The 27,496-nt window shown below is 35.2% G+C and overlaps 1 protein-coding gene and 1 long non-coding RNA gene across 8 annotated transcripts in view; one reads left to right on the top strand and one right to left on the bottom strand.

Moving 5' to 3' along the window:
- Positions 1–27,496, bottom strand: part of LOC113598200 (uncharacterized) — a 117,146-nt gene that overhangs the window by 35,523 nt on the left and 54,127 nt on the right. For all 5 annotated transcript variants that reach the window (XR_008295408.1, XR_008295406.1, XR_003418827.2 and 2 more), the window contains one exon: positions 24,842–24,968. This is a non-coding gene — a long non-coding RNA (uncharacterized LOC113598200). The remainder of the gene's footprint in view (positions 1–24,841; positions 24,969–27,496) is intronic.
- Positions 1–27,496, top strand: part of SCN9A (sodium voltage-gated channel alpha subunit 9) — a 165,553-nt gene that overhangs the window by 128,749 nt on the left and 9,308 nt on the right. For all 3 annotated transcript variants that reach the window (XM_027055575.2, XM_053215223.1, XM_027055576.2), the window contains 7 exons: positions 7,539–7,693; positions 11,593–11,766; positions 15,329–15,451; positions 19,124–19,405; positions 19,848–19,901; positions 20,840–20,977; positions 27,041–27,145. In XM_027055575.2, the coding sequence (XP_026911376.2) occupies positions 7,539–7,693; positions 11,593–11,766; positions 15,329–15,451; positions 19,124–19,405; positions 19,848–19,901; positions 20,840–20,977; positions 27,041–27,145 (1,031 nt within the window). The remainder of the gene's footprint in view (positions 1–7,538; positions 7,694–11,592; positions 11,767–15,328; positions 15,452–19,123; positions 19,406–19,847; positions 19,902–20,839; positions 20,978–27,040; positions 27,146–27,496) is intronic.

Below are 27,496 nucleotides of genomic sequence, written 5' to 3'. Positions count from 1 at the left end.
GTTCATCCTCTATGATTTTTTCAACCTGCTTCCTCTAGCACTCATGTGTGAAAAAAATGCCTGTCAAATAAAGAAATCTTCTAACTACAATGGGTACATGAATATTCTTTAAATACAAGCTAAATTTCATTTTATGTGAGAAGCAAACAAGTATCACACCCAACTGGTAGAAATTTTGTGTTTGCTGAAATTAGTACCATAAGCAAAACAGTTTCCTTTAAAGTGTTTCCTTTACAAAATTTAAGAATTTCATCAGGTGTTGCTGATTTCTCAATAAATTGATTAGTACCATGAAATATGTACAGATACAACCAAGATTTCCTCTATACTTTTTATTAATGACCCTAACTTAAAATTCTAGGATAACTAGAAAGAAGTTTGGTTTATCAAACAAATTATGTCTTCAAATTAGAAAAGGGCTTTAGAAAAACTTAAACCGTCTGCAGAAAGCATTAATGCTAAGCTATTTCAGACTGTAGTTGCTATTTTACTGAGATTAAACTTTACAAAAAGTTCATTCTAGTCCTACAAAGCTCTAATGAGAATAGTTATGTGAGTCCTTTGAGATTATTCATAACTTCTGAATTGAGTCTAATGTATAAGAGGTATTATAGAAACACATTTTCAGATGAACTTTGACCTTAACAATTGAAAATTTACTGAGGGCCAAAGTTTCAGTTACACAGGTAAATATATTCTGAAGAGCTACAACAATGTGACTATAATTAACAATAATGTATACTTCAGATTTGCTAAGAGGGTAGATCTTAAATGCTCTCATCACAGATGTAAAGAAGCAATTTGTAATCGTGTGAAAAGATGGGCTATGCTAATTAACTTGACTGTGATGATTATATTACAACGTATACTTAATATCAAATTATCAATTCATGTACCTCAAATATATACAGTTTTAAATTATCAGTTATACCTCAGTAAAGCTGGGAATGGGGGATGAATAGGTAAAATCAACCTACAATGATAGAAGTCAGACCAGTAGTCCTTCTAGAGGGTACAGACTGAGAAAGAACATGGGGGCGGGAGGGGGGCTTTCCTGGGTGCTTAAAATGTTATATCTTGACCTACATGGCTATTATATGAGTATATTAATCTATATATTTATAATTGGTATACTATACTAAATATATGTGCTACCTCAATAAAAAATTTAAATGGGGCACCCAGGCGGCTCAGTCCATTGAGCATCCAACTTTGGCTCAGGTCATGATCTCACGGTTCCTGAGTTTAAGACCTGCATTGGATTCGCTGCTGTCAGCGCAGAGCCTGCTTGAGATCCTCCGTTCTCCTCTCTCTCTGCTCCTCCCCCACCCATGATCTCTCTCTCAACAATAAATAAACATTAAAAAAATTAAATAAACAAATAATTTTTTAAAAAAAGACAAGAAAATTTATGAGGAAACACACATCTGTGAGTCACATCGCTCTGAGCAGCTAGAAACTTTTTATACTTCCTCAACCTGCTGAGCTAAGAAGCTCAGCCTGGTAAATCAAACAGGGCATCCAATTTGCTGAGCCTCTCACCATCTATCCACTTAATTATTCTTTCATCCAATCAGCAAATAATCATTAAACAACTTCTGTATTTCAGGCCCAGGGTGCTCACTGGAGAGAGATAGAGCAGTGAAAAAAACAATGTCCCTTGCCCAAATAAATATTTAGTAGTTAAATATTTAGTAGGACAGATAAGTGATACATGGAAGAGGTCAGTGGTGGTTAGGAGTTTTTTTGTTTGGGGGACGGTGGGTGGAGAGCACTACTTTAACATGATGAAACCCAGTATAGAGTTTATGAAATGCATCATGAGAACAAATTAATGAAACCACCCAAAAGAAATAGCATTTACCCATGGGGACCCATTAAAATGTTTGAGAGGTTCTCTGTTATGTTTACATTTAGTTAATACTCCTTTTAATAAAGAAGATGTGATAACATTGCCAACCAGCGAGGTTGGAAATCTCTTAGGATATGCCTTTGCATAAAAGCCAGACAGTCGGTCGAGCACTCCTGCCTCAAAATAAGAGTAAGAAACTCTCTGAGGTGTTATAAATCTTGAGGGCAATATTTATAAACTTTTGTCTCAGATAAAAATCTTACTTTTTAATTAGAACGTATAGTGCCTTTTCTTGCCTAAATCTAAAATCCTAAGAATAATATTTCTCTTCAATTTTAAGACTGACAAAAATAAATCTCAGATAGTAAAATCTTAAAAGGGAAACTTTCTTCTCTGGTAAATTATACTTGAGGCAGATAGATTCTGTTCTGCACAAGATCTTTGTTTTTATTTTAAGATAATTTATAAAGTCTAAAGCATTAATAAATTTATAAAGTCTAAAGTTAATATAAAAAAATACTACCATCCTAAATTTTTTCACTCCTCCTGTTTTCTTTTGCTCAGGAAGATTTTATCTGGGAGTCAATTTTTGGTCCTACCTTTTTACTATTCTCCTACATTATTTTATAAAATATGCTAGGGGCACCTGGGTGGCTCAGTCAGTTAAGCATCCAACTTCAGCTCAGGTCATGATCTCATGGTTCATGGGTTCAAGCCCCACGTCGGGCTCTGTGCTGACAGTTCAGAGCCTGGAGCCTGCTTGGGATTCTGTGTCTCCCTCTCTCTCTCCCCCTACTCACTCACTCTCTCTCTCTCTCAAAAATAAATAAATATTAAAAACATGTTTAAAAAGCCTCCAAAATATTCTAACTCTATTAAGTGCATTTGAGAGGTATGGTGGTTGTTTAAATACAATGAAGATAAATTCATTCAGATCTGAGGTTATGTTAACTATAATTAATGTTGGATAAATGAAGGCACATGTATATTTCCTATTCATTCTGGGCTTCTTTTTTTCATCCAATCTAATCCAATTTCCATCCAAGTTTTGTAAATTCTAGAATTTGCAGAGATACGATCTTTCAGATCACGACTAATGCTTGGATTATTTTAGAACTACATTTGGAGGGGAATGATGTCTTTTAAGTCAACTATACATGACATATTAAACCATGTAAAAGAATCTGGTTTAGTACCGTGAGCAGAAATGAAGGGCGTAACTGATAAGTTTTAGCCTTCTGGGAGCTTAAAATTTTCCAGAGAGAAAGGACAGGAACACATAAAATGCACACAATCGCAAAAAACAGAGACTTTTGAGAAACAAAACAAAACATAGCTTGCTACATTTTTATAGTGCTGGAAATTAAAGTGCCAGATATACCTCATATTACTTGGATCAATGAACTAATTTCATTTTAGAATCATAAAAGAAACCATAATAAGACATTGCCTAAACAGTACAGTTCAAGAGAATTCTAGTTTTGTTGTTTCAAGTCATACACTTTATGATTATCTGAGTTATTACTTGAGAGGCTCAGTATTTTTAATTAAATATATTGTTTTATAAAACAGGAATTTTTTTTTTAATGGCTAACTTGCATACCTCTGAAACAAGTATCTAAAAAGTGCTCTCCCACCTTTTTACCTTCCCTCCAGTTGGAAGGAAAAACACTTTTTTCAGTGATTTTTTTTTTTATTGAAGTATAGTTGACACACAATGTTATGTTAGTTTCAGGTGTACAACATAGTGATTCATCCAATGTACACATTATGTTAATGCTCACCACAAGTATGGCTACCATCTGTCACCATACAGTGCTCTTCTATGTAATGTTGACTGTATTCCCTATGCTATACCTTTCATCCTTGTGACTAATTCATTTCATAAGTGGAAGCCTGTACCTTCCACTCCTCTTCATGCCTTTTGCCCATCCCCCCACTCCCTGCCCCTGGAAACCATCAATTTGTTCTCTATTTATGGGTGTGTTTCTGCTTTATGTATGTTTGTTTATTCATTTTTTTTAGATTCTATATGTAAATGAAATCATATGGTATTTGTTTTTCTCTGACTATTTCACTTAGCAGAATACTCTCTAGATCTATTCATATTGTCCTAAATGGCAAGATCTCATCCTTTTTTTATGGTTGGGTAATAACCCATGATATGTATATATACCATATCTTCTTTATCCATTTATCTATCAATGGACATGGCTATTTTAAATAATGCTGCAATAAACATAGGGGTGCATGTATCTTTTAAAATTTGTGTTTTTGTTTTCTTCGGGTAAGTACCCAATAGTGAAATTATTGGATCATATAGTGTTTCTGTTTCTAACTTTTTGAAGAACTTCCATACTGTTTTCCACAGTGGCTGCACTAATTTACATTCCCACCAGCACGGCATGACGGTTGTGAAAGGAAAATTTTTAAGAGAGAAATGAATTGTAGTTCCTCTTTTTTCAGTTCTTCCTCTTTTTCAAAGTAATTGTGGGTTTTTTAAAAATCAACTTCAGTTTTTTATATTTAATTTTTAGAATTTCAGTCATTATCTTTCTGGGTCTCTCTTGGTCATGGTTCTGTTCAGAACCTTATTACTCCCTGACTTATTTACTGCCTTACTTATTTACTTATTTACTTATACATCTCTCCCACTTCCACTCTGTCTCCTTCTCCTTCAAGGTTTTCTCTTATTCCACCTGTCCTAGTGGGGTACAGGTAAATGTTTCACCACTGTTCTCCAAGAAAAATAAAGTATGAATATGTACCTCAGTTTATTATGAATTTTATAGATATAAAGGATGAGTGGCACATGATTTACAAGTAATAATATAAACAATATTCCTATTGTACATTCCATATAGCTCATTGATTCTCACAGAATGCTTTTGTTAGATTTTAGTAAAATTTGGTATTTATAGATAATCAATAATTGCAATTGATGAACAAGTATAGTTTTAACCCAAAGGTTGGTTGGTATTTTCATTTATATTAATCAGTAAGGTGAAAGTGAGACAAAGAAACTATATGCCAGAACTTCACTCATTCATCAATGATGTTTGCAAATCTCAGATAATAGAATTTGAATAACGAAAGAATATTTCCTCAATTTTTTGTGCTGTTCATAGTGTCATGGCTATGAATATGATACTCATTATTTTATATATTTTACTAACAGTTCTTCCATTACTTTAAGTTTACTCTAGAAAACCAACAAGCCCTGGTTTATAGCATTTGATGACTTTTGTAGTGTAAAGATCCCCACCATGGCTTATCCCCAAACTACTGATGTGACTTCACCAAATGTGGAGTTGGGAAGAGACGACAGTAGTCCAAATTTTACATAATCCAGATAGAATATACACATATACTCAAGAGCACAGATAAACTGAAATGATTAGAAAGTGATATGTTTTAAGTGTTTCTTATCCTTTCAAAAGTAAGTTATAATTTCAGGGTGCCTGGGTGGCTCAGTCGGTTAAGTGTTTGACGTGGGCTCAGGTCATGATCTCGCAGTTTGGGGTTTGAGCCCCATGTCAGGCTCTGTGTTAACAGGTCAGAGCCTCAAGCCTGCTTTGGATTCTGTGTCTCCCTCTCTTCCCTGCCCTCCCCTACTCACACTGTATGTGTCTCTCTCTCAAAAATAAACATTAAAAACAAAATGGTAAGCTATAGTTTTAAGTTCACATAATTTAATGCTTGAGGATTGCTGCATTTAACAACAGGCTCACAAAAATTCCTGACAATTGAACAATGAGTTATCAACAGCCTGGGTGAACTGGCTCCAGCATACCATTGCATTCTGTTCCTTAATATTAACTGTTCTAAGATGTTCCAGACTTGGTCCTTTTTTCTCTCCTTATCCTAAAATATATTTTTTGTGTGACCTCAAAACTGTTCTTTCCTAGCCCAGACTTACCCCCTGAGCTGCAGATTCAGACCTCCAGATATCTGCAGGATATTGGTATTTGGAAGTCCCACCAGCATCTCAAACTCAAACTCTGCCAAGTAGCTCCCACACTTTTGTTCTTCATTTCATTGCTGACCTTCACCCAGTTGTTCTGGGAGTCCTCCCTTTCTCTAACATCACATATCCAGTAAGTCTGTAAATCCATCTGACTTTACCTGCCAAACATGTCTTCAATCCGTTATTGCTCTAGAAACTAGAAGTTGCCATAACCTGCCCCTCTTGTTAAGGCTACTATACCAGAATCCTAAATGGTTTTCTGGCTCTTAGTCCTTCTACACCTTCGCTCTCCTTTTTCTTCTCTTCCAGATTATCCTCCATTCAACTGTTGACATCTATTTAAATTGCATCTGCCTATATCATTTTCTGCTTGCAACCTTCCACATACTCCTCATCATCTCTAGGATATACACCAAACTCCTTCATGTGGTAGAAAATGCTTTCCATAATCTGACCAATTTCTCTAACCTCATTTCTCACCTATGCCTCTTGTATACACTGTGCTTTCATCACCACTCTGAACTGCTTATAATTCCTATGCATAACACATTTTGCTTCCTTGGCAGGGCATTCCACCCATACTCTTTTTGGCTAATACTTTGACTCAGTTCAGGCTCCAGCTCTTCCTTCCACAAAGTTCCAACCTCTCCTGAGCAAACAAGCCAGGTTAGGTAGACTTCTTCCATGCTACCAAATAACCCCTTTACATCTGTGGTTTCAGTTGCTTTATCCAGTTACAGTCATTTATTTCTATATTTATCTGCCTAATCAAAACCAAAAATAAATTCCCTGAGGAGAAGAAATTATATACACAGCTAAGTATACAAAAGATAATAAATGGTTAAAAAATTTTAAATTAAATGTTCCTCAACTTACCAAAGCAGCATGTTTTATATCTATGATTACAAAGACAGAGTTGTTTTTATTTTTTTAACATTTTTTTTAATGTTTATTTTTTTGAAAGTGAGAGAGAATGCAAGTGGGGGAGGGGCACACAGAGAGGGAGACACAGAATCCAAAGCAGGCTCCAGGCTCCTAGCTGTCAGCACAGAACCTGACACGGGGCTCGAACCCACCAACTGTGAGATCATGACCTGAGCCAAAGTCAGACATTTAACCGGCTGAGCCACCCACATGTCCCAAGTTGCTTTTAACATAGAGTACTTGAAACAGTTTTACCTGAATATTCTAATGAAGATCTATTTCTTTTGAACATAATTTTAGAAACTTCTACCAATTCTCTTAATATTATCTAGAATGGTGCTTGGCACAGTTGTTTTTTTTTTTAATAGAGTGGAAGTAGCAGAAATTGTAGATGAGATCCACATCAAGGAAAATTAGTTTGTCAGCAAAGAATGTCCTGAAAAGCATTTTGTCCTCAGATTTAGTTTAATATTCATTCATTCAGAGTTCACCATGTATCAGCACAGTATGAGGACTGCAATAATGGAAGAAAAAAAAAGTGGCCTAAACATCATGGAAGAGATTGACAAGAAATCAAGGAAATACAGAAGACAAGAATACATTTTAAGTTAGAATCATTGACAAGTTATTCTTGATTGAATCTATTCAAGTTGAATCTATTTAAAGCTGCATTGTAAATGTTAGCAATTATTCTGTTGAGGGGCATCACAGGGAAAGCTTCACATTAAATAGGGTATTTTAAGCATTTTATTTATTCTGAATATCAAGATTTTACATGAATGTCTCTCTTGCCAGGTTGTGTGCAGAGATTCCCATGCTGCCAAGTTGACATAGAGTCAGGGAAAGGAAAAATCTGGTGGAACATCAGGAAAACCTGCTACAGAATAGTTGAACACAGTTGGTTTGAAAGCTTTATTGTTCTCATGATCCTGCTCAGCAGTGGCGCTCTGGTAAGTGATATGACACCTAAAGCAATCTCTTGAGTAAGTCAGTATTTTTAATAAATGAGTTGGAGGATAAAAATAACATGGAAAGTTGTTTTGCCTAAAAATGAAGCCCTATAATTAGTGCTAGGACAAAAATTTAGCTTAGTTCAGTAAATATTTGCTGAGCACTACTACACGGCCAGCATTATTCTTGCTGTCTTGAATGCGAAGGTGGCTAAGATCCAGGTACTTTTCTCAAGAGAGCACTGGGGAGAGAGGCACAAGTGATTACAGCACTGAGATGTGTTTGTAAGTGAGGAATATACTTGATAAAGCTCTGTAGCAAGAGACGAACTATTGTCTGCTTGGAATTTAAGAAAGATAGTTGATGTTGTGCGAGATCTAGGAAGATTAACAGGGATCCTCCAGAGAGACAGGGTGGGCTGAGGGGAACAAGTGTACAGGGATAAGGAAGCATAAAAAATCGGGAGGTATTCAGCACATTAAAAGTTGCCAACCTGTAGAAAGTGATGTTGCAGGAAGAGCAAACACAGGAAAGAGAGTGGTAACCACAGGTACTGTGACAAAGACAGTCAGTGTCAGCTTATGAAGATCTTGAAACACAAGCTGTAATATTAGGGTGAGAAAGGGACACATTCTTATTCTTGCACATATATCAAGCACTTTCTATGAGAGTTGAAAGCACTTTCCAGGAGAGTTTCGCACTCCCTGAGCCTTTTCTTACTTATTTGTCTTTCCTGCTGACACGACCAGAAATGAACCATTAGAAGCCCAGTTCCAGCTAGAGATACCACTGGAAATTCCACTATACTGAAGACACAATACTCAAGAAAGTTGTAAATTGCCTCATAGATAGTCTTCATGAATTTTGGATTTTACTCTACTTATAAGAAATTAACCTGTTACTGTTTCATGGATGGGGGTAGAATATAGGAGACTTCCAAGTCAGAGACAAAGAATTTTATTTCTCATGATTTTGGAAGCAACATGAACTTCAACATGTTTATGTTGGTCCCGCTAATCCCCAAGTCTCATGAGGGCATGGCAGGGGGGTAAATGACTGGTGCACACACAGTGATTTAGCATCACAGCTGAAGAGCCCTAAATTTAGGGAACCCTGTCCTTTTATAGCAAGCAGTATGCAACCTTGCTTTTTGTCCCAGACAGAGACACTGTCTCTATTCCTCAAGGTTGCTTGTTGCAAAAACAACCCTGAGAAATAGCCAGAGTGAAGCCAGTCAGGGCCTTGCATTCTTGTCCTATCCAACAAGGACATGCAGGGATGCACGGGGCCCACAGTGGATGACTTCTCCTGAAACAGAAAATGAATTTTAAAAAATGCTACTCTTCTTATCTGGTGGAATGCAAGTAGGAATCTAATTCCTAATACCTAATGAAGTTTATTCTGTGCTGAGTCACACATGAGACTGAGACTGTTAGAAGGGAGAGAAAAAAAAAATTAAAGAAAAGTTTAGAGTAATCCCTGATTCAAAATGTCCAAAGGAAGATGACATTTTTGGCGAGAGGTGCTTTCAAAACTGAAATTCAAGTGAATTATATGAAGAAGAAAAGAGAAAGGTAGTTTAAGAAACTGCTGTTTTTACTCAGGGAGTTTGCCAGTTGAGCTAGATTTTTAAAATACCTGTCTGTAAAATAAATGAAAGGTAACAATTCAAATTTAGTACATATTTATTATGCTTCAAGATATTTATATAGGTTTTTTCACTTAATATTTAAACAATCCTGTGAGATTATGATTATTTTGCTTATTTTACCAATGAGGAAGCAGGGAAGAGAGTTTAAAAAGTTAGTTAATATCCTAAAGCTAGTAAACAACAGACTCATACCTGAGGTCTAAAATCAAAGCTACTATATCTTTTCACTGATTTGTGGTTCCTCAAAAGGGAGAGTACACACCACATAAAAACAAATGAATAGTAACTTAAATGAGTAACAGTAAAACCTACACCCCACATTGGTGGAGCTCATATAATGATGTCCTTGCCTCCTTGCTCCCACAGTCACATAACTAGTCCTGGAAGCTAGCTAGGAACCCTGCAGACTGAATCCAGTTTCCAGCTCTGGGACTAGTCAGAGCAAGGTGTATTCAGGCACAGTGTTTGGCTCTCAGCATCAAGACTTGCTACTGGTCCTGCTTTCCACCTCAGTTCCAGGAATATCACTCTCGTTCTTTGTGATAAAGCCCCTTCCTTAAACTTTGCATTTCAAGGGGCACATGAGTGGCTCAGTAGGTTGAGTGTCCAACTCTTGATCTTGGTTCAGGTCATGATCTCATGGTTCGTGGGTTCAAGCCCCACATTGGGCTCCATGCACTGACAATACAGAGCCTGCTTGGGGTTCTCTCTCTCTCCCTCTCTCTGCTCCTCCCCATGCTCTCTCTCAAAATAAATAAACTTTAAAAAAAATAACTTTGCATCTCAAGTACTGAAGCATTGCCATAGTTTATCTCAGCAGCTTGCCTGATTCCTCTACAACCTGGAGAAGGGAGGCCCAAAAACCCTGAAGGCTGGAAGTTTCTTCTTGTACTTCAGTGCCACTGACTTTCAGAACCTCTGCTAGGTGCTAGAATCTCTTTTATCATCTTGGTAGGTCTGCCCATTGTCTGTGTCCCAACTTCTCTGCCTTCTTCAATACTGATACCAACAGTTTGCAATAAGTGCCAAGGATCATTTTGAAAGTATTGATAGAAGGACTTATAATAATAAGAAGAAAGTGGACAAGCCCATGGCTATGGATGGGTAGTATAATGTCAACCACTATAAGGGTACGGGTCCTTTGACTTTCATGTTCTTCCACAAAGTGAATATTGCTTAAACAAGAAAGAGAATACTGGGGTGCCCAGGTGGCTCACTTAGTTGAGCATCCAACTCTTGATTTTAGCTCAAGTCATGATTCCAGGGTCATGGGATTGAGCCCTGTGTCAAGCTCCACACTGAGTGTGGAGCCTGTTCAAGATTCTCTGTCTCTCTTCGCCTCTGCCTCTCTTCCCAGTTCATGCTTGAGAGAGACAGAGAGAGAGAGAGAGAGAGAGAGAGAGACAGAGACAGAGAGACAGAGAGACAGAGAGAGAGAAGGAAAATCCTAATGCTCTACACCTGTTTAGGTCAGCAGTCATTTTCAGTGTCCTCACTGAGCTGAATTTGTTAAGTGAATTCAAATTATTTCCCAAGGGACTTGTGACTATGGCCATAGAACCATCATCTGTCGCTTACTAAAAGTTCTAGAAGAGTGTTAAAAGGTGCTGTATTCATGGAATGAATGTAAATAGTGATTTGTAGAGCTTAAGCTTTCAATGAATGATAAAATATTGTGCAAGATTCAAAGAAAGAAATCCTCTGTGTTCTACAGCCCTGTTAAGATACTGCATTCATTCATTCATTGAGCAAACTTTTCCTTGTCTCCTACTGTGTTCTTGACACAGTGCTAGGCACTGGGAGTGAACACACATATAAGAACTGGAGGAGAGTCTCCAAATCCTACTGGTGGTGTGAAAGAGAGTGCAGGATGAGAAAAATATATATGACAAGCTGATCTGGGAATCATGTCTTAAGTTACTAGGATTTATCCCATTTGGAGAGAGATAAAGGGGAGTCAAATAAAGTGGAAATTGCTGCAAGTATGAGAGATCATGGTTCTTTTTAAAGGATTATAAAATTTATTCTTTACATCCTTTCCCTTAATCTCTTGTGCCCAGCAGTGCATACTGGTAAGTAGTCTAAAACTAAGTGTTATATAGTCGCTGTAAACCAGAAGAAAGTCAGCTAGCCCATAACAGTATTATCTTTCAGTGGTTTCTCCATCAGAACTTTATTTCCTGTGTTTGTTATGAATCATAAGCTTTAAGTTGGACATGAATTGAAATTTGACTATTATTTTCACAGGCTTTTGAAGATATATATATTGAAAAGAAAAAGACCATTAAGATTATCCTTGAGTATGCTGACAAGATATTCACTTACATCTTCATTCTGGAAATGCTTCTAAAATGGGTAGCATATGGTTATAAAACGTATTTCACCAATGCCTGGTGTTGGCTGGATTTCTTAATTGTTGATGTAGGTACTTTGACTAAATTTTAAAAGAGGCTGTATTCTTATAAATAAGTGTTCTGAGGAACCTTCATTAATGTTGTTTGTTATCATATTTTAATTTTGGTTAGCTTCTTGTACTTTCAGACTATACATTTATGGGTTTTTTTGAAATATTAATATAGCCAGTAGAAATATCTCTGTAAAGAGTATTAAGAGAAATTCTTCAATGAATGCAAATTATTTTCTGTGCCATTCTAACATTTATAATTTACTTTGCATGTGTTTTCTGCAGTAAGAGAAAAAGGGATTTTATATACACATATGTATACATAATTCAAATATCATTGCTGTTGGGAATAAGAACAAAATGAAACACTAGGAGGTGGGTGTGGGAATGGAAGAGGGTAGAGGCATAGATTAAAAAGATAAAATATTGATTTTTTTTTTACAATATAAAATTAGAAAATAAGAGACAATAAGGGATGTATCAAGCTGATGTGTTAGCTGAAAGTTATGTAAAAGTGGTGACACAAAAGCTATATAGCTGTGTTAGGGAAATGGAGAGGCATGAATTTCAAAACATTTATCTCTTTCACAATGAAAAGGAAAACCAAAATGAGTCACACTCTTGTCCCCACCTGAAACATCCAACCTACCCTTAATCTCTGGAGTGGCAATGGAACAGAAAAATAGGCATTGACAATGTCAAGTAATAAATTCAGAGAACTGTTCAACACTTGAATGATGGAAAATATATATAAGCAAGGTTAAGTTTACAAATTATTTTTAACAAAGCAAAAATATTTTTTTGGGAATCTTGTTGAAATAAGAAAGAGATCCTAAAATAGCTGTGAGATTAAGGCATCTCAAATAGAAATGGTGCAACATCCAAATTATTCTTGTTTAGTGTTCTCTGTTTTATTTTATATTTTAATAATATAATTTAATAATATATCACATATAATAATTATGTTATTATATTTTATATTATTTTAAAAGGCTTTTTTAAGTTAATTTTTGACCTCAATATCCAAATCTAATTTTTCTCAGAATGATTTATGTTCTTCCATCTATTACTAATTTCCCTAGATTTTCCAAAATCTAGTCTTTGTGGCTAGGGAAAGGACATCTTATAATAAGTTGTAATTTTTAGGGAGTTGTTTTGCATCTGATGTCTGGAATTAGAGGGCAACATACAAATATTTATAATGTTAACAAGTGCTCTAACATTTAACCACCAGTTTGCATCATTAAACTTTTCAGAAAAGAAAAATATAGCATCATTCATAGATATCAAAATTACAAGTAAGAATGACTATAAATAGCAAAATCTGACTACAAAATTAAAACAAAACTCATCATTTCTACTCAAAAGTTTAATTTCTCAATTGTTATCCAAAGCTTAGTAAGTTCTTTTTAACAGGTCAAAATATAAAATATTAAAAACAATAATTAACATTTTGCTTTCTATATAGGTGATATGCAAAAACAATTTTTTTATTGAGATATAGCTATACATTACACCTCTTATGTTATCTTAGGCTTTCTCTGTGAGATCTGATCTCTAATTTTTGATACTTTATGTTACTGATTTCATATTGTTTGATTTTTTTTAATTTACCTTTATATATATGTTACCTAGTTACTAGATAGAAAAATAAATGGTAAGAAAGATGCTTTTGTAACATAATAGATTTAAAGAAAGGCTAAACAAAATAAGAAGAAATGATAGAAAGAATGTAGGCTTTTTCTTTTCTTTTCTCTTAACCATTAAATATGATTGGGTCTTTTATGGGTTATTATAAAATATTTAAGGTATTTAAAAACCTTTAAAAACATTATCACAAACATAGTTACTTTCATCACTCAGCCTGTGAAATAGAAGTTTACAAGTATGTATTTTAAGTTTACAAGAATGTATTTTAAGAAAGAGAGGGGCACCTGGGTGACTCAGTCTGTTAAGCATCCAGCTTCAGCTCAGGTCATGATCTCAAGACTTGTGAGTTCGAACCCCACATCGTGCTCTGTGCTGACAGCTCAGAGCCTGGAGCCTGCTTTGGATGCTGTGTCTGCCTCTCTCTCTGCCCCTCCTCTGCTCATGCTCTGTCTCTCAAAAATCAATAAACATTAAAAAAATTATAATAAACATTTGAAAATTTTTTTTCCTGATTAAAAGGGAATACTTGTTATCCTGATTAAAAAGTACATTTTCTTAAGTGTATTTAAGTGGAAAATAATAGACCTGAATGACTTGGGTGAATTTCAAATGATATGAGGGACAGACAATTAGTTCTGCTGGATATATAATATAAAGGACTTAAAAATAAACAATGTTACACTGAGATATTTGGAAGGCAGCTATGCTCACTACTGTACCACCAAACCTGCACAACATTGAGGCATTTGGAAGTAACTGTATGAGAAAGAACAAAAGTCTTCAATGCATTTTGATTCATAAATCAGTTTACTTGTCTCTGGTAGCAGGAGCAGTGAACTTGTGAGTGCTGAATTTTTCCACTCTGTCAATAGTTAAATATAAGAACAATGACTCTCAGGTGTTCCTAGTCTTCCCTGGAAAACTTGAATCTTTTAGTCATTACTTCATTCATAATGAAAAGCTACATTCTGGACATTGTTCTTAGACATTACTTCCTGCTACACTCAGTGTAACAACAAATGAATATTTTACATGGAATGCACTCAGAGACTTCATGCATTACAGATCCAGATGTAAGGTCATTGAGGAGCTCATTACTCTATTACCAAAATGTGTATTGATTTTATTTCTGTCCATGTTCTTTCTTCTAAGATAGTTTATTGTAAGGAACACTAATTTCTGTTGCATACTGATCATGGTAATTGTCGCAGGTCTCACATGATGAAGGTCCGTATGTCTGTGTTGATTGCAAAGCCAGTGAGATCATCTACTTTTTGCTCTCTTCAATACAATTGAGATTTTTCTCCCAGTGTCTATTACTAGGTAAATCTTTTTGGTGCCAGTTCTGATAAATCACAAGGCAAAACAGCCTTGTGGGGAATTAACTCCGTCTCAAAATCATGAGTCTTCAAAACACTTTTGAATAATGCTTACACTGAGACATAGGTTTGGCTGAATTAATGCCACACTCTTATGACTTAGCTTCAAAATCACACACTTTCTTATGCCCTGGGTTTTATTATAATTGAAATTTTGATAGTTGCTCTAATTAAATGCATAGCATAAATGTATAACATAAGTTGCTCTAATTAAATATATAGCATATCTAATTAAATATATCAAGCATAAACATATTAATAAGCAATTATATAATCATTGACTACAAACATGTAAAAAGAATGTGTGATTTTTATTCAGGGTAAGAAACTACTTTCCTTCGACTATTTCTTTTATTTTCATTAACCTTTCTTTAAATATATTTCCTTAACAAAAGCACATCTTACCTATTTTTAGCCAATGACTAGACAATTTGATATTTAAACTCATATTATTCTTATTGGTCTGCTGTTAGTGATCTTTGAATTTGACTTTTCCTCTTTATGCTTTATTATTTCATTGAAATGATTAATGAAATTTTATTTTTTGTAGGTTTCTTTGGTTACTTTAGTCGCAAACACTCTCGGCTACTCAGACCTTGGCCCCATTAAATCCCTTCGGACACTTAGAGCTTTAAGACCTCTAAGAGCTTTATCTAGATTTGAAGGAATGAGGGTAAGAAAATGCTAAACATTCTAGTATAATATTCTTATTTTCTAAATGGAGTATAAAATATGAAAATAAGTATGTAGAAATTATGGACTGTTTATACACACATATATGTATGTATATATATAGATGTAATGTTTATATATGTGTATAGATATGCATAGACACAGTATTCAGTGCATATTGTTTAACAAAGAGTAAATCAAATACAATAATGCCTCCTTCACATAATACTGTTAGGCAGTAATCCAAATAAGTGACTTCTCCCTTTTTAAATGAAAATCTTCCCTGTGCTAGGAAATTTAGGTGAAGGGGACACTATTAGTTCTGATAACATCTCCCAAATACCAGTCATCAAGGACTTGCCTGTATCAGGTGTTCAAAAAATATATATTTTTTAAAGAGCTACCCTGGTAGGAGTCATAAGAAAAATCAGGGAAGTCAAGGGGCATCAGCCACCACCTTAAATTTCATCCTTAAAATAAATGTTTCAATAATAGTCGAATGATATCCAAATTGCATTTGAGAAAACTAAAGCTCTGAAAATTTACTGAATTTGCACAAGGCTGCATGGTGCCTGAAAAGAGACCATTTTGCAGAGACAAACAAGGTGAGAAAAATAATTACTAGCAACCTAGCTTTCAGAGCTGTATTAAACCAGCAACTTCATAAAATACATGCGGCACAATGACCTTATTTTCTCTAAATAGTCCATATCCTCACTTATTTCTGCTCTCCTCAAATTTATTTTTTTACCAGGTTTATACCTGCTTTCTCATGCTTCTGTCGTTCTCTTGGCTGAGAGTGCTTCTTCCTGCCCTGTCTCAACCCTAGCTCCCCAATATAGCAGACACCTACCCAGCCATTAAGCTCCAATTTATATTTGCTTTGTCTCTTCACTACCAGGCATAAGTGATCATCCTCCCTTTATGTTCACACAAAATCCTTATTATATTATTTTTTACTTGTTTATCTGACTGCCTCTCTACCTGTAGTCTCTGAACAACTTAACACGCAGATTAGTCTATCTCACTGAAGTGTGATCTACAGACCAGCCATCAGCATCATCTAAGAATTTATTAGAAATGCAGATGCCCAGGCCCTCCTCCAGACCTACTGAATCATGAACTCTGGGGTGGGGCTCAGAAATCTGAAGCCTCAGGTGAATATCAGAGATCTTTTAGTCTAGCAGATCTTCAGGGTTATCCCTGCTAAACTATGACTGTCATGTCTAGTGTTGAATGCATCCAATGTATAATGGCTCCAGTGTATGTGAGAGATCATAATTATATACAATATTCATAAGTGTAATTCAATACTTTTATCATATAAGAATTGAAAAATTACAAGTTGTGTTATCACACAGAAAGATAGTATTGGAATCCATTGACATTAACTTTGTTTTTTGAGCATTGGTAGAATGTTACAATTGATCTGGAACTTATGACTCCTATCTGGACTCACACAGACCATCTACTGCATTTTCTTGAACAAAGAATGTATTTTACCCTACAAGCTACTTCCCTCAGCAATTAAGCTAGCCCATTATTCTACCCTCTTTGCTGTTTGTTTTTTATCAATAATTGGAGAATGTTTTAATGGATTTGGAGGAGCAGATATATCTCTGTAGCATTTATTAACCACATAAAAAGATATGTTCCTTCCCACTGCAGGATCATTCTGAAGAGTAAATGAAATGATGATTTGAGGCATTATGTAGTTAGCTTCCTTTGAATCTTGAGGATCTCAAGCTTATTGACTTTCCCAAATGGCTGCTCATCAGACCAATATATACCTATCTCCCTCAGAGACCACCATTACTCACATTCTTTCAGCAAACATTTTAAACACCAACTATGTGTCAGCTATTAGGCTATAAAAAGAGTACAATGGTGAAGAGACCCCAGTCCCCCAAGACTGAGTGGGGACAAAAGTCATGGAGAGACAGACAGGGAAACAGTGGTTACTCTATGACATCCGCTATGAAATGGTAAGCACACAGTACTACAGGACCATGGAGGCTAGAGTAGCTACCTTGGGAAGTCTAGGAAGGCCTCACAAGGAGGTGACTTTGGAGCCAGGACTGAAATAGTGGGCCTCAACCCCCAGGCACCTAGACATTCCAGGCAGAGATGCTAGCTGGTAGAGAAACATAGGGTTGAGTGTGTAAAGCATGTTTGAGCAAGGACTAGAAGGAAAAATGTGCCTCAGTGATAAGCACAGTGTGGAGGTTAGCAGGAAGTGAGGATGAAAGCATAGGCTTGAACAAGAGTTGAGCACTTTGAACTTCATTCTCTACTCCTGTGTTTCCTAACCCTTTTAGTGTCACGTACACTATAAGGATCTCATAACACTATGAATCATCTCTTCGTTAAAAAAAAAAAATACAACCATGATGTTTTTCATAGAATTTTATGCTGGCATGGAAGCTCAGTGGCCCACAGACCCTAGGTACTATTGCTCTAGGTCAGAGGTCAACAAACTAAAGCCCACAGGCTGATTGCCTGTTTTGTAAAGGAAGTTTTATTGCCTCTCAGCCATGCCCATTTGTTTATAATCTATTGCTACGGGAGCAGAATTGAATACTTGCAACAGAGAACATATAACCCTCAAAGCCTAAAAATACTTAAGAAAATGCTCACCAACCCCTGCTCTAGAAAATCTGAAAGATGGTCAAAGATTCTTAATGTTTCACTGCTTGGAAAAAAGAGGGAGCACAGTGCTCTCACTTAACAAATTAGTCTTTAACACATTTGGACTCAAATACAGACTAGAGCTGAAATATAAAAAGACAGGTAGGTTTCGAAAGATGGGGTAATTAAGAAAATCTGGAGAGTGATAAATGCCACAATAGTCTCCATGCAGGAAAATTGGAATGGCAAGAGGCACCAGTGATTAATAGCAGTGGAAATGCTGAAAAGCTGAAATAAAGGAAGTATTAACTAATGATAAACTATTTCATTTTTATTTTAACCAAGGCAAGCATTATCTATATTTAGCCAAGGACTTATATATATAAAGTATATTTAGAGCTAGAATAATAAATTTGAACAGATGGCTCTCGTTTTGTAGATGAAGAAACTGAGGTCCCAAGGTCTTAATTGAATTCAGCACCATACAACTAGCAGAACCAATTAAATATAAGGGGTTCATACGCTGAAAGACTCCCAACCTTAACTCCAGCTTATATACACCAGTGGTTTCTCTATATAGGAGAATTTTAGCACTGACAAATCTAGGGCTAGCACTGACCTTTAAATGTACATTTTATTTATTTTTTATCATTTATACTTAGAAATTTCTTTTTTTCCCTAGATTATGCAGATTTTCGACTTCACCTTACATATATCAGGTTTTTGGTTTATTATTTTTATTTTTTCATTTATTTAAGCTATGGTATCATTTTTAGCTACTTTGTTTTGCACTGTTGCTAATACTTTCAATGTGTTTATCAACTATTTTAAGTACGCTTATCGATCACAGGGCTCCTGTCTCGTTTGTCTTGGTTGGCATACTACTAAGCATAGATAGTTAATACATGTTGCTTGGTGATTTGATGTCTTAAACATGTAAGGGTGGCTTTTCTAATTTCCTTAATTCTGCATTGTGTTTCATTAATGTGGACCATTTAACATTTTTACTAATCCTAATCATCCTTTTCTTTCCTTTGAATACTAGGTGGTCGTGAATGCACTCATAGGTGCAATTCCTTCCATCATGAATGTGCTACTTGTGTGTCTTATATTCTGGCTAATATTTAGCATCATGGGAGTAAATTTGTTTGCTGGGAAGTTCTATGAGTGTGTTAATACCACAGATGGGTCACGTTTTCCAACAAGTCTAGTTAAAAATCGTTCCGACTGTTCTGCACTGATGAACATTAGTCAAAATGTGCGGTGGAAAAACCTGAAGGTGAACTTTGATAATGTTGGACTTGGTTACCTGTCTCTGCTTCAAGTTGTAAGTGAGCCCTGTCATGAATGCTTGATATTATAGTGGACTCTGGATGAAGGATATAATTCATTGTTTAATCTATTAACTAGAAGTTAAAGATAATGTACTTTGTGACTTTAAAAAGAGACTTGGTCTTTCATAGAACATGTGCCTATAAAACATGTTCTGGAAAACTCTACCTCTGGAAAAATTAAAGTTCATGTGCAAAATTTTCAGGAATTGTAACAACCTGGAAATAATTAACTAGGACTAAGATTTACAATGTGACTTGGCACTATGTCCTTTTGGTGCTCGACATAGCATCTTTATATTAAATTGATATTTTGAAATACAGTAAAATTCAGTGATTTGATATCACTTAATAAATGTAACAATAAATGGACTGAATTCGTGTATGGCTATTTTAGAGTGTGAGCTTCACATTCAGATTCTATTGTTATATTTACAGGCAACATTTAAGGGATGGATGGATATTATGTATGCAGCTGTTGATTCTGTTAATGTAAGTATTGGTCAATATAACACAAACTCTACAGTTTTTAAAGCTCCTGAGTTTAGGTCAGCCATTTTCAAATAGTAGCTCCAAGGAGCCCTTGGTACGTACACACAAAATGAAGAACTTCCTTCCACCCAATAATAGCCTAGTGATGACGTGTGCAGCATTTGGGGACAGAGCTTAACTCAAATTCTGGGTCTATCATATATAAGCTCTGTAACTGACTTTGAGCAAATTACTTTGCCTCTCTCAGCTTGTTTATTGGCTGTAAAAAGAAAAAAAAAAATTACTGTCCGTGTCATGGGATTGTTCTGAGGAACCAACCAGAAAATGTAAGTAGAGCACTTTGCACACCCTGGCAATAAGTGCTCAATAAATACATTTATCAAAATAAAAATTAAATATCATAAGTTATTCATGGGTTTTAAATTTTTTTATTCATAGATTTTGTTGTTTTTATGTTTAAAATGCTCTGGAAGGGTTTATGTGAAATGAGTTCCATGCTAAGAAGTTAGAGCCAGTGAAGACATTTGTGTAATCAAATGAAGAAAAAAAAATCAATAAAATTTATATAAATATGGTATCACATTCTTTACAGTTTTTTTTTTCTGGAAATAAATAACATACTTTAGTTCAGTTAGTTACCAGATTGTCTGTCCTACCAATCTGAGAACAAGTACTACATATGGTTAAGTCCTTTGTAGTCATTTGAAGATTATATTCATGTACATAGTAAGCATGCAATAAATATTTATTGCTTAACGCTTAATGCTTAATGTTGAATAAATTTTAAGAAGGTTTAGGCTGATCCTCAAGATGCTATGGCTTCTGAAAAGCCAAGTTCACCAAGGATAGCACTGTCTGGATTAACTTGTCAGACCATGAAAAAAACAAAATCATTAATGTTATTGTCAATATGCTGCTAACTTCTGTTAATCTTATAGGTAGACAAGCAGCCCATCTATGAATACAGCCTCTACATGTATATTTATTTTGTCATCTTTATCATCTTTGGATCATTCTTCACTTTGAACTTATTCATTGGTGTCATCATAGATAATTTCAACCAACAGAAAAAAAAGATAAGTATTTTAAGGGTTTTTTTTTTACTGTACTGAAAAATATGAACAATTATTTTCCTAAAAATATGATTTGAAATTTAATTTGATACCAATTAGTGATTAGCTTCATTATAACTTCATTTATTTTTTTAAATAATTGAATACAGATATGCTTAATCTCATTTATCTCTGCACAGAAAATAATTATCTTCTGTCATATTTTTAAGCAATATGACAAGTATTGAGTTTTTGTCAATGTTCGCTATAGAGGACTGACTAATTAAGAAAAATTAATGCACTAATTGTTCATTCAAAGCATATTTCATAAGGAGTTACTTCATTCATTCTCTGAGCCACTGCTCTGTGTGGTATACATTGGGCTGGCCCTTGATGGACAACAGCACAAGATATGTTTCCTGACTTCAGGGAGTTTGTATCATAGCAGAAGCAATGATACATGTGGTGGAAATTAAGATTTGTTGAATGTTGCAAGTAAGATACTTTCCTGAGATTTGTGTTTCATTAACTTTCACATCAACTGTATTAATTTTTTAAGGCTCCTATAACCAAGTACCACAAACTGGTGGCTTCATACAACAGAAATTTATTCTCTCACAGTTATGGAGGCTGCAAGTCCAAAATCAAAGTTTTGTTAGGGCCATGCTCTCTTTAGAGCCTTTTGGGAAGGCTTCTGGTAGCTTCTGGTAGCTCAAGTGTTACTTGCCTTATGGCAGCATATCTTTAGTCTCTGCCTCCATGGTCACATGGAGTGTTTTCCCTCTCTGTGTCTCTATCCTTTACTTATGAGGACACTCGTCATAGTGGACTAAAGTCTCACTCTTCTCTAGTATGACCTCACCTTGATTTAATTACATCTACAATGACCACATTTCCACATAAGGTAATTCTGAAGTATTAGGGGCTAGGACTTTAAAATATCTTTTTGGGGGGACACAATTCAACCTAAAATATCCACCCTAAAATTTATTATTATTATTATTATTATTATTATTATTATTATTGACTTTGTCTGATAAACGTGGGCAGCCACAAAAAGGTTAAGTGATGTACCCAAGGTCATGCATCTAGTAAGTGATAGTTCTGATAAGGTCAGTAGTTGATCCCATGTACTGCATATATTTTTTAGCCCCTGCACTATGCCAGATCCCTAAATACTATAATATGAAACAGTGATAAGTGTAATAAAAATTAACAAAAGCAACAATAATAACAACAACAAAATAAATGGACAGAGAAAAAATAGATATAAATAGAAAAAAACACATTTATGTGACAATTGGTAGGCTTTGTAAGATTAATAAGAAGACATGTAGAAACTGAGAGGCAGAAAGATGGATAATCCACAGGGAGGGATAGAGAAATGTGTGAGCACATGCATAGGGCTGACATAAGAGGAAGTAATCCAGGAGGAATAGCCTCCCATCCAGTTTGAATGGAGTTTTGAGATGGAATTTTAAAAAGAGAAATAGTACAAGATGAAGTCTTGCCTGAGAGCAGATCTGAAAAGCCATATTAGGTATTTTTCAGTAGGAGCTGATGTGTCATTGAGGTATTTTGAGCAAGGGAGCACATATAGGCAGGACAGTGGCATTTATTATGACTTGATGATGTGTCTGATTCTGTGTAAAGTACTCCACATGTGTAATCTTAGTCGCATTTTACAGCAAACCTAAAAGGCATTATATCACCACTTCCCCTGTCAGAGAGGATGTGTTACTTGCGTGTGATCCGACAGTTAGGAAGTAGTCTCATCACAGATCCAACTCTGGAGTCTCTTCTTCCAGGGACTATGAGAACTCAGTTCTAATTTAAAAACTGAATCCAGCAATGATGCGTAGAATGACAGAAGAGAGACCCAAGACTAGGTCAGATTCTGCATTACCTGCTACCTGGACCACATTTAAGTCTCCACATTAGTCATTTGCAGCAATGGGGAATACGGGATATGTTCAATGAAGAGCCTGTAGTGGGTACAATCTATAGTATTATCTGTGATTTGCAAGAGAATAAATCATCTAAGTCTCAATTTTCCTGTCAAAGTTGGCTGAGTTACTGTAACTGTAGCACCACCCACAGGAAAAGAAATCTTTCCAAGATAAGCGGTAGGATTCCAAGAGGGAGTCATTTTAGATACTGGCTTAGCATTTAAGAAAAGATAGATGTACAAGAAATGAAATGTCATTATTGTACGTGACTGATATTCACAATTGGAAGGAAATTTAGTAAATGTTAAATGTTATTTATGCTTACATTTTCAAATATAGGTTATTTTCAAAGATATTTTGAAAATCCCATCTTCCATTCTTACATTTAATATCTGAGAGCCACACTTAGCTAACATTATCATATATTCATGGCTTTAGACAGAGAATCTCTAAAAATTGATAATTAACCTTGAAAATAAGTTTACAAAGTATACTCTAATTTTCAATTTATTTTTTTTCAACTTTAGTCATTATACATGTGTATATATGGTATATAAGCATATACGTATGATTCCCCAATATTCCCTGCATAGGACCAATCAAACATATATCTAGATAAAGCCATGTGACCATGGACAGGACAGCCACAACCCTAACTGCTTTAATCTTCTTGCTTTTAAATGTTACTCTTACAAGAATTGCCACTGGAGGAAGATAGGATGGGTTGACACCATTACCATTACTGTCAGGCAAAAGTTACTAATTTAGAAGCACTGCCAACTACCACTATCCCCTACATTTCTTCTAGTATTTAATTTGCAATTTAAGCATACCTTTTATATTCTGACCTTTTCTGAATGGCCTACGGTTTCTTTCCACCTTAGTAAGAAACAGGACCGATACTTCAATTAACCTACTACATAGGAGATCTTCTGCTAGATAACTTTGTGTATGTGAATTCATCTAATCCACAGACAAGCTAATGAAAGTGGCATCTTTATAGAAAAGTATATATGCTGGGGCCTGGTAAGGATAAGTAATTTGTTTCAAATCAATCAACAGGTCCATTGGCATTCAGGATCCAAAGGTCTGTTTGACTTCAAAGCCCATATTCTTTTCCCAGCGTATTCTTGACTCTTAAGGCTTTTTAACTTAGTGCTTTGGTCTCAGCTCATAGCTCTTCTAATAACCAACCCCACTTTACTAGTTTTTCCAAATACCCATCACTTCTATAAGTAATGTTTTCATTTTAATGAGTTCATGTGATAATAAGAGTTTAATAATTCATTAGAAAACATACTTTGGAAAATTAGAACACAAATTATTAATAGGTTCAAGTTATAAAAGGGAAAAATATGTAGTATATTTACACAAAGACCTAATATAGCCCTGGTTACGTATGGGTAAATTCTGAGTAAAGGAACCCCTTTTAGTAACTATAACCTTATTAGGAAAGTTAGTAACAACAACGGTAATAGCAACTAACAATTATTGAGGGCTTGTGTATCTGGCATTATTCTGAGTGCTTTGAATACATGATCTCAGTTGATCCTCAGAACAAGACAACTGAGATATAGCTACTCTTGTAAGGATGAGATGACTTATCCTTAAAGAGATTAAGAAACTTGCCTAAGGACAACAGAGATAGGATTTGAACAAAGATGATCTGATACTAGAACTACAGTCTTAAGTACTAAGTAACACAGCCTTGACATAGTGTGTAACGTTGAAAAGGACCAGCCTGATTTACAGAGTGTCTTCCATCTAGCTTTTAAAGGGATACATTTTGCACAAGGTCTCTAAAGCTACAGTAAAACCAAACAACACAAATTCCTCTATTAGAGCATTTTGTAATCTCCTAGTTTTATCCCCACCTTTTATTATTTTGGCAAACAAGGTATCATTAAGAAAAGTTAAAATTTGCCACTTTGATTTTTACCTCTAATTCAGAGTTCTCTTCCCAGTGTTTTCCTAGCTTCTTCTGGTAAGTTCTTGACATGGTATGGCATTCAGCTTCTGCTCATAAGTAGTTCTCTTAACACTGGCCTGAAGGCTCTCCTGGATACCTAGCATGAATATGTAAGATAAATACCAAAGACTGTATATCAACTAGAATAAAGGTGAGTTAAAACAGTTTAAAGAAAGAAAGCAGAGTCTGGTTACCATTAGGTATTTGATACATTTTTTAAAATGTGGTATAATAGAAAGCTATTGCCCAATCCAAGAAAACTAAAGGGAAACAATAACCAGATGATCTTTAACTCCCCAACCCTACAAATTAAGTAAGGATTCGAGAACTAAAAATTATTCAAAATAAATTACCCATTACATCGATTATACTTATTTGTCCCATAACTAAAAAGTTGATGTTACACATCAATGTAGAAAATGTGTGAATCTGTAAAAATTACAGATAATTTTAAGAAAATTGGCATACCCTAAAAGAACAGATAAAGCTTCTAAGCCCCCTTTGTGAAATAAAGATCAAAAACCTTCATTTAAATTTTTTCAATGTTTCTTTCTTTTTTAAATTTTTTTAATGTTTATTTATTTTTGAGACAGAGAGAGACAGAACATGAGCAGATGAGAGACAGAGAGAAAGGGAGACACAGAATCCAAAGTAGGCTCCAGGGTCTCAGCTGTCAGCACAGAGGCAAAATCATGACCTGAGCTGAAGTCAGACACTTAACCAACTGAGCCAACCAGGCACCCCAATGTTTGTTTGTTGGTTGGTTGGTTGGTTGGTTTTGAGAGACAGAGAGAGGGTGCAAACTGGGGATGAACAGGGAGAGAGAGACAGAGGATCCAAAGCAGGCTCTCCACTGTCAGTACAGAGCCCAAAATGGGGCTCAAACTCACAAACCATGAGATCCTGGCATAAGCCAAACTCAGATGCTTAACGAACTGGGCCACCCAGGCGACCCCAAAAAACTTTAGAGTTAGTTATTTTTACTGTTGAATTTTAAAGGTTGTCTATTCAATTAGGAAGTCCTTCAGGTCAAGGATCCTGAGTCATTGGTCATTTCCTCAATACCTCCAACACTAGTATACATAATGTTGACACCCAATAACCTGCTTATATTGCAGTTTCTTTATTGGAATGAAAAAAGTATCTAACAAGTTTCTTCAAACACCCCCCCCCCACACACACACACAGATATTGTGTGTTACATGTTCACTGTGCAGTAGTCTCCCCCACCCATTATCTATAGGGCATATGTTTCAGTGGATGCCTGAAACCATAGATAGTACCAAACCTTAAATGTACCATGTTTTTTCTTCTACATGCATACCTATGGTAAATTCTAATTTATAAATTAGGCATAGTAAGAGATTAACAACAATAATAATAAAATAGAACAATATGCCATAATACAAGTTACGTGAATATCGTCTCTCTGTCTCAAAATATCTTATTGTACTATACTTCCCTTCTTGTGATGGTGTGAGATGATAAAATGTCTATGTAATGAGATGAAGTGAGGTGACTATCTGCAGACATCGTGATGTAGCCTTGGGTTACTATTCACCTTCTGACCTATGCCAGGAGGATCACTTGCTTCTAGACCACAGTTGACCATGGGTAACAGAAACCACAGGAAGCAGAACCACAGATAAGAGGGCACTACTGTATATTCTTTTTCTGTGCTAAACAAATATGGCATTTATAAATGAATACAAATAACATAAAATTATTTTTACTATGGTTTTGGCCCCTACTTTTCATTAGAGTCCCAAATATTAGCCAAATCATCAAAAAAGATGTTCAGTATTATTTTGTATAACTCTTCCTAATATATTTGTAATCTAGCAATAAAATGCCTGAGATAGGTAGCAGATAAAATGAAATACCAGCACATAGTTTAAAATGACACGGGTTACTGCACCAAAAGAAAATTGAGCCAATAATTATTATATGTAATACATATATTTTACGTATGCACATTACATTATTTATGGAGAATAACATGCCTACATGTAAGTAATTCTTTAAGATGGGTTTTATTTATAGCTACGTGGCACATAATAAATGCATTTTATTTCTATATTAATACATTTTTAACCTGTCTTAATGATCTGAAGAAAGATCCAGACCATGATTCTGATTTTAACTAGATTTATTTTTTTATTTCTTTACCTTGGAGGTCAAGACATCTTTATGACAGAAGAACAGAAGAAATATTATAATGCGATGAAAAAGCTGGGATCTAAGAAACCACAAAAGCCAATACCTCGGCCAGGGGTAAAAAAAAAAAAAAAAAAGAAAAGAAAAGAAAAAAAAACAATTCATCTTAAAACAACACAGGGGTTAGGGGCACCAACCCTCCACACAGTCAAAATCTGCATATCAACTTCTGACTCCTCCAAATCTTAACTACTAATAGCCTACTGTTGACCAAAAATCTTACTGATAAACTAAATGGTTGCTGAACACATATTTTACATGTTATATGTATTACATACTGTATTATATACGGTAAGCTAGAGAAAACAAAATGTTATTAAGAGAATCATAAAGAAGAGAAAATATATTTACAGTACTGCACTGTATTTATCTTTAAAAAACCCATGATTAATGGACTTATGTATTTCA

Source organism: Acinonyx jubatus, chromosome C1 (genome assembly GCF_027475565.1).
Source record: "Acinonyx jubatus isolate Ajub_Pintada_27869175 chromosome C1, VMU_Ajub_asm_v1.0, whole genome shotgun sequence".
NCBI lineage: Eukaryota > Metazoa > Chordata > Mammalia > Carnivora > Felidae > Acinonyx > Acinonyx jubatus.
This window is presented reverse-complemented; position numbering and strand designations above follow the sequence as displayed.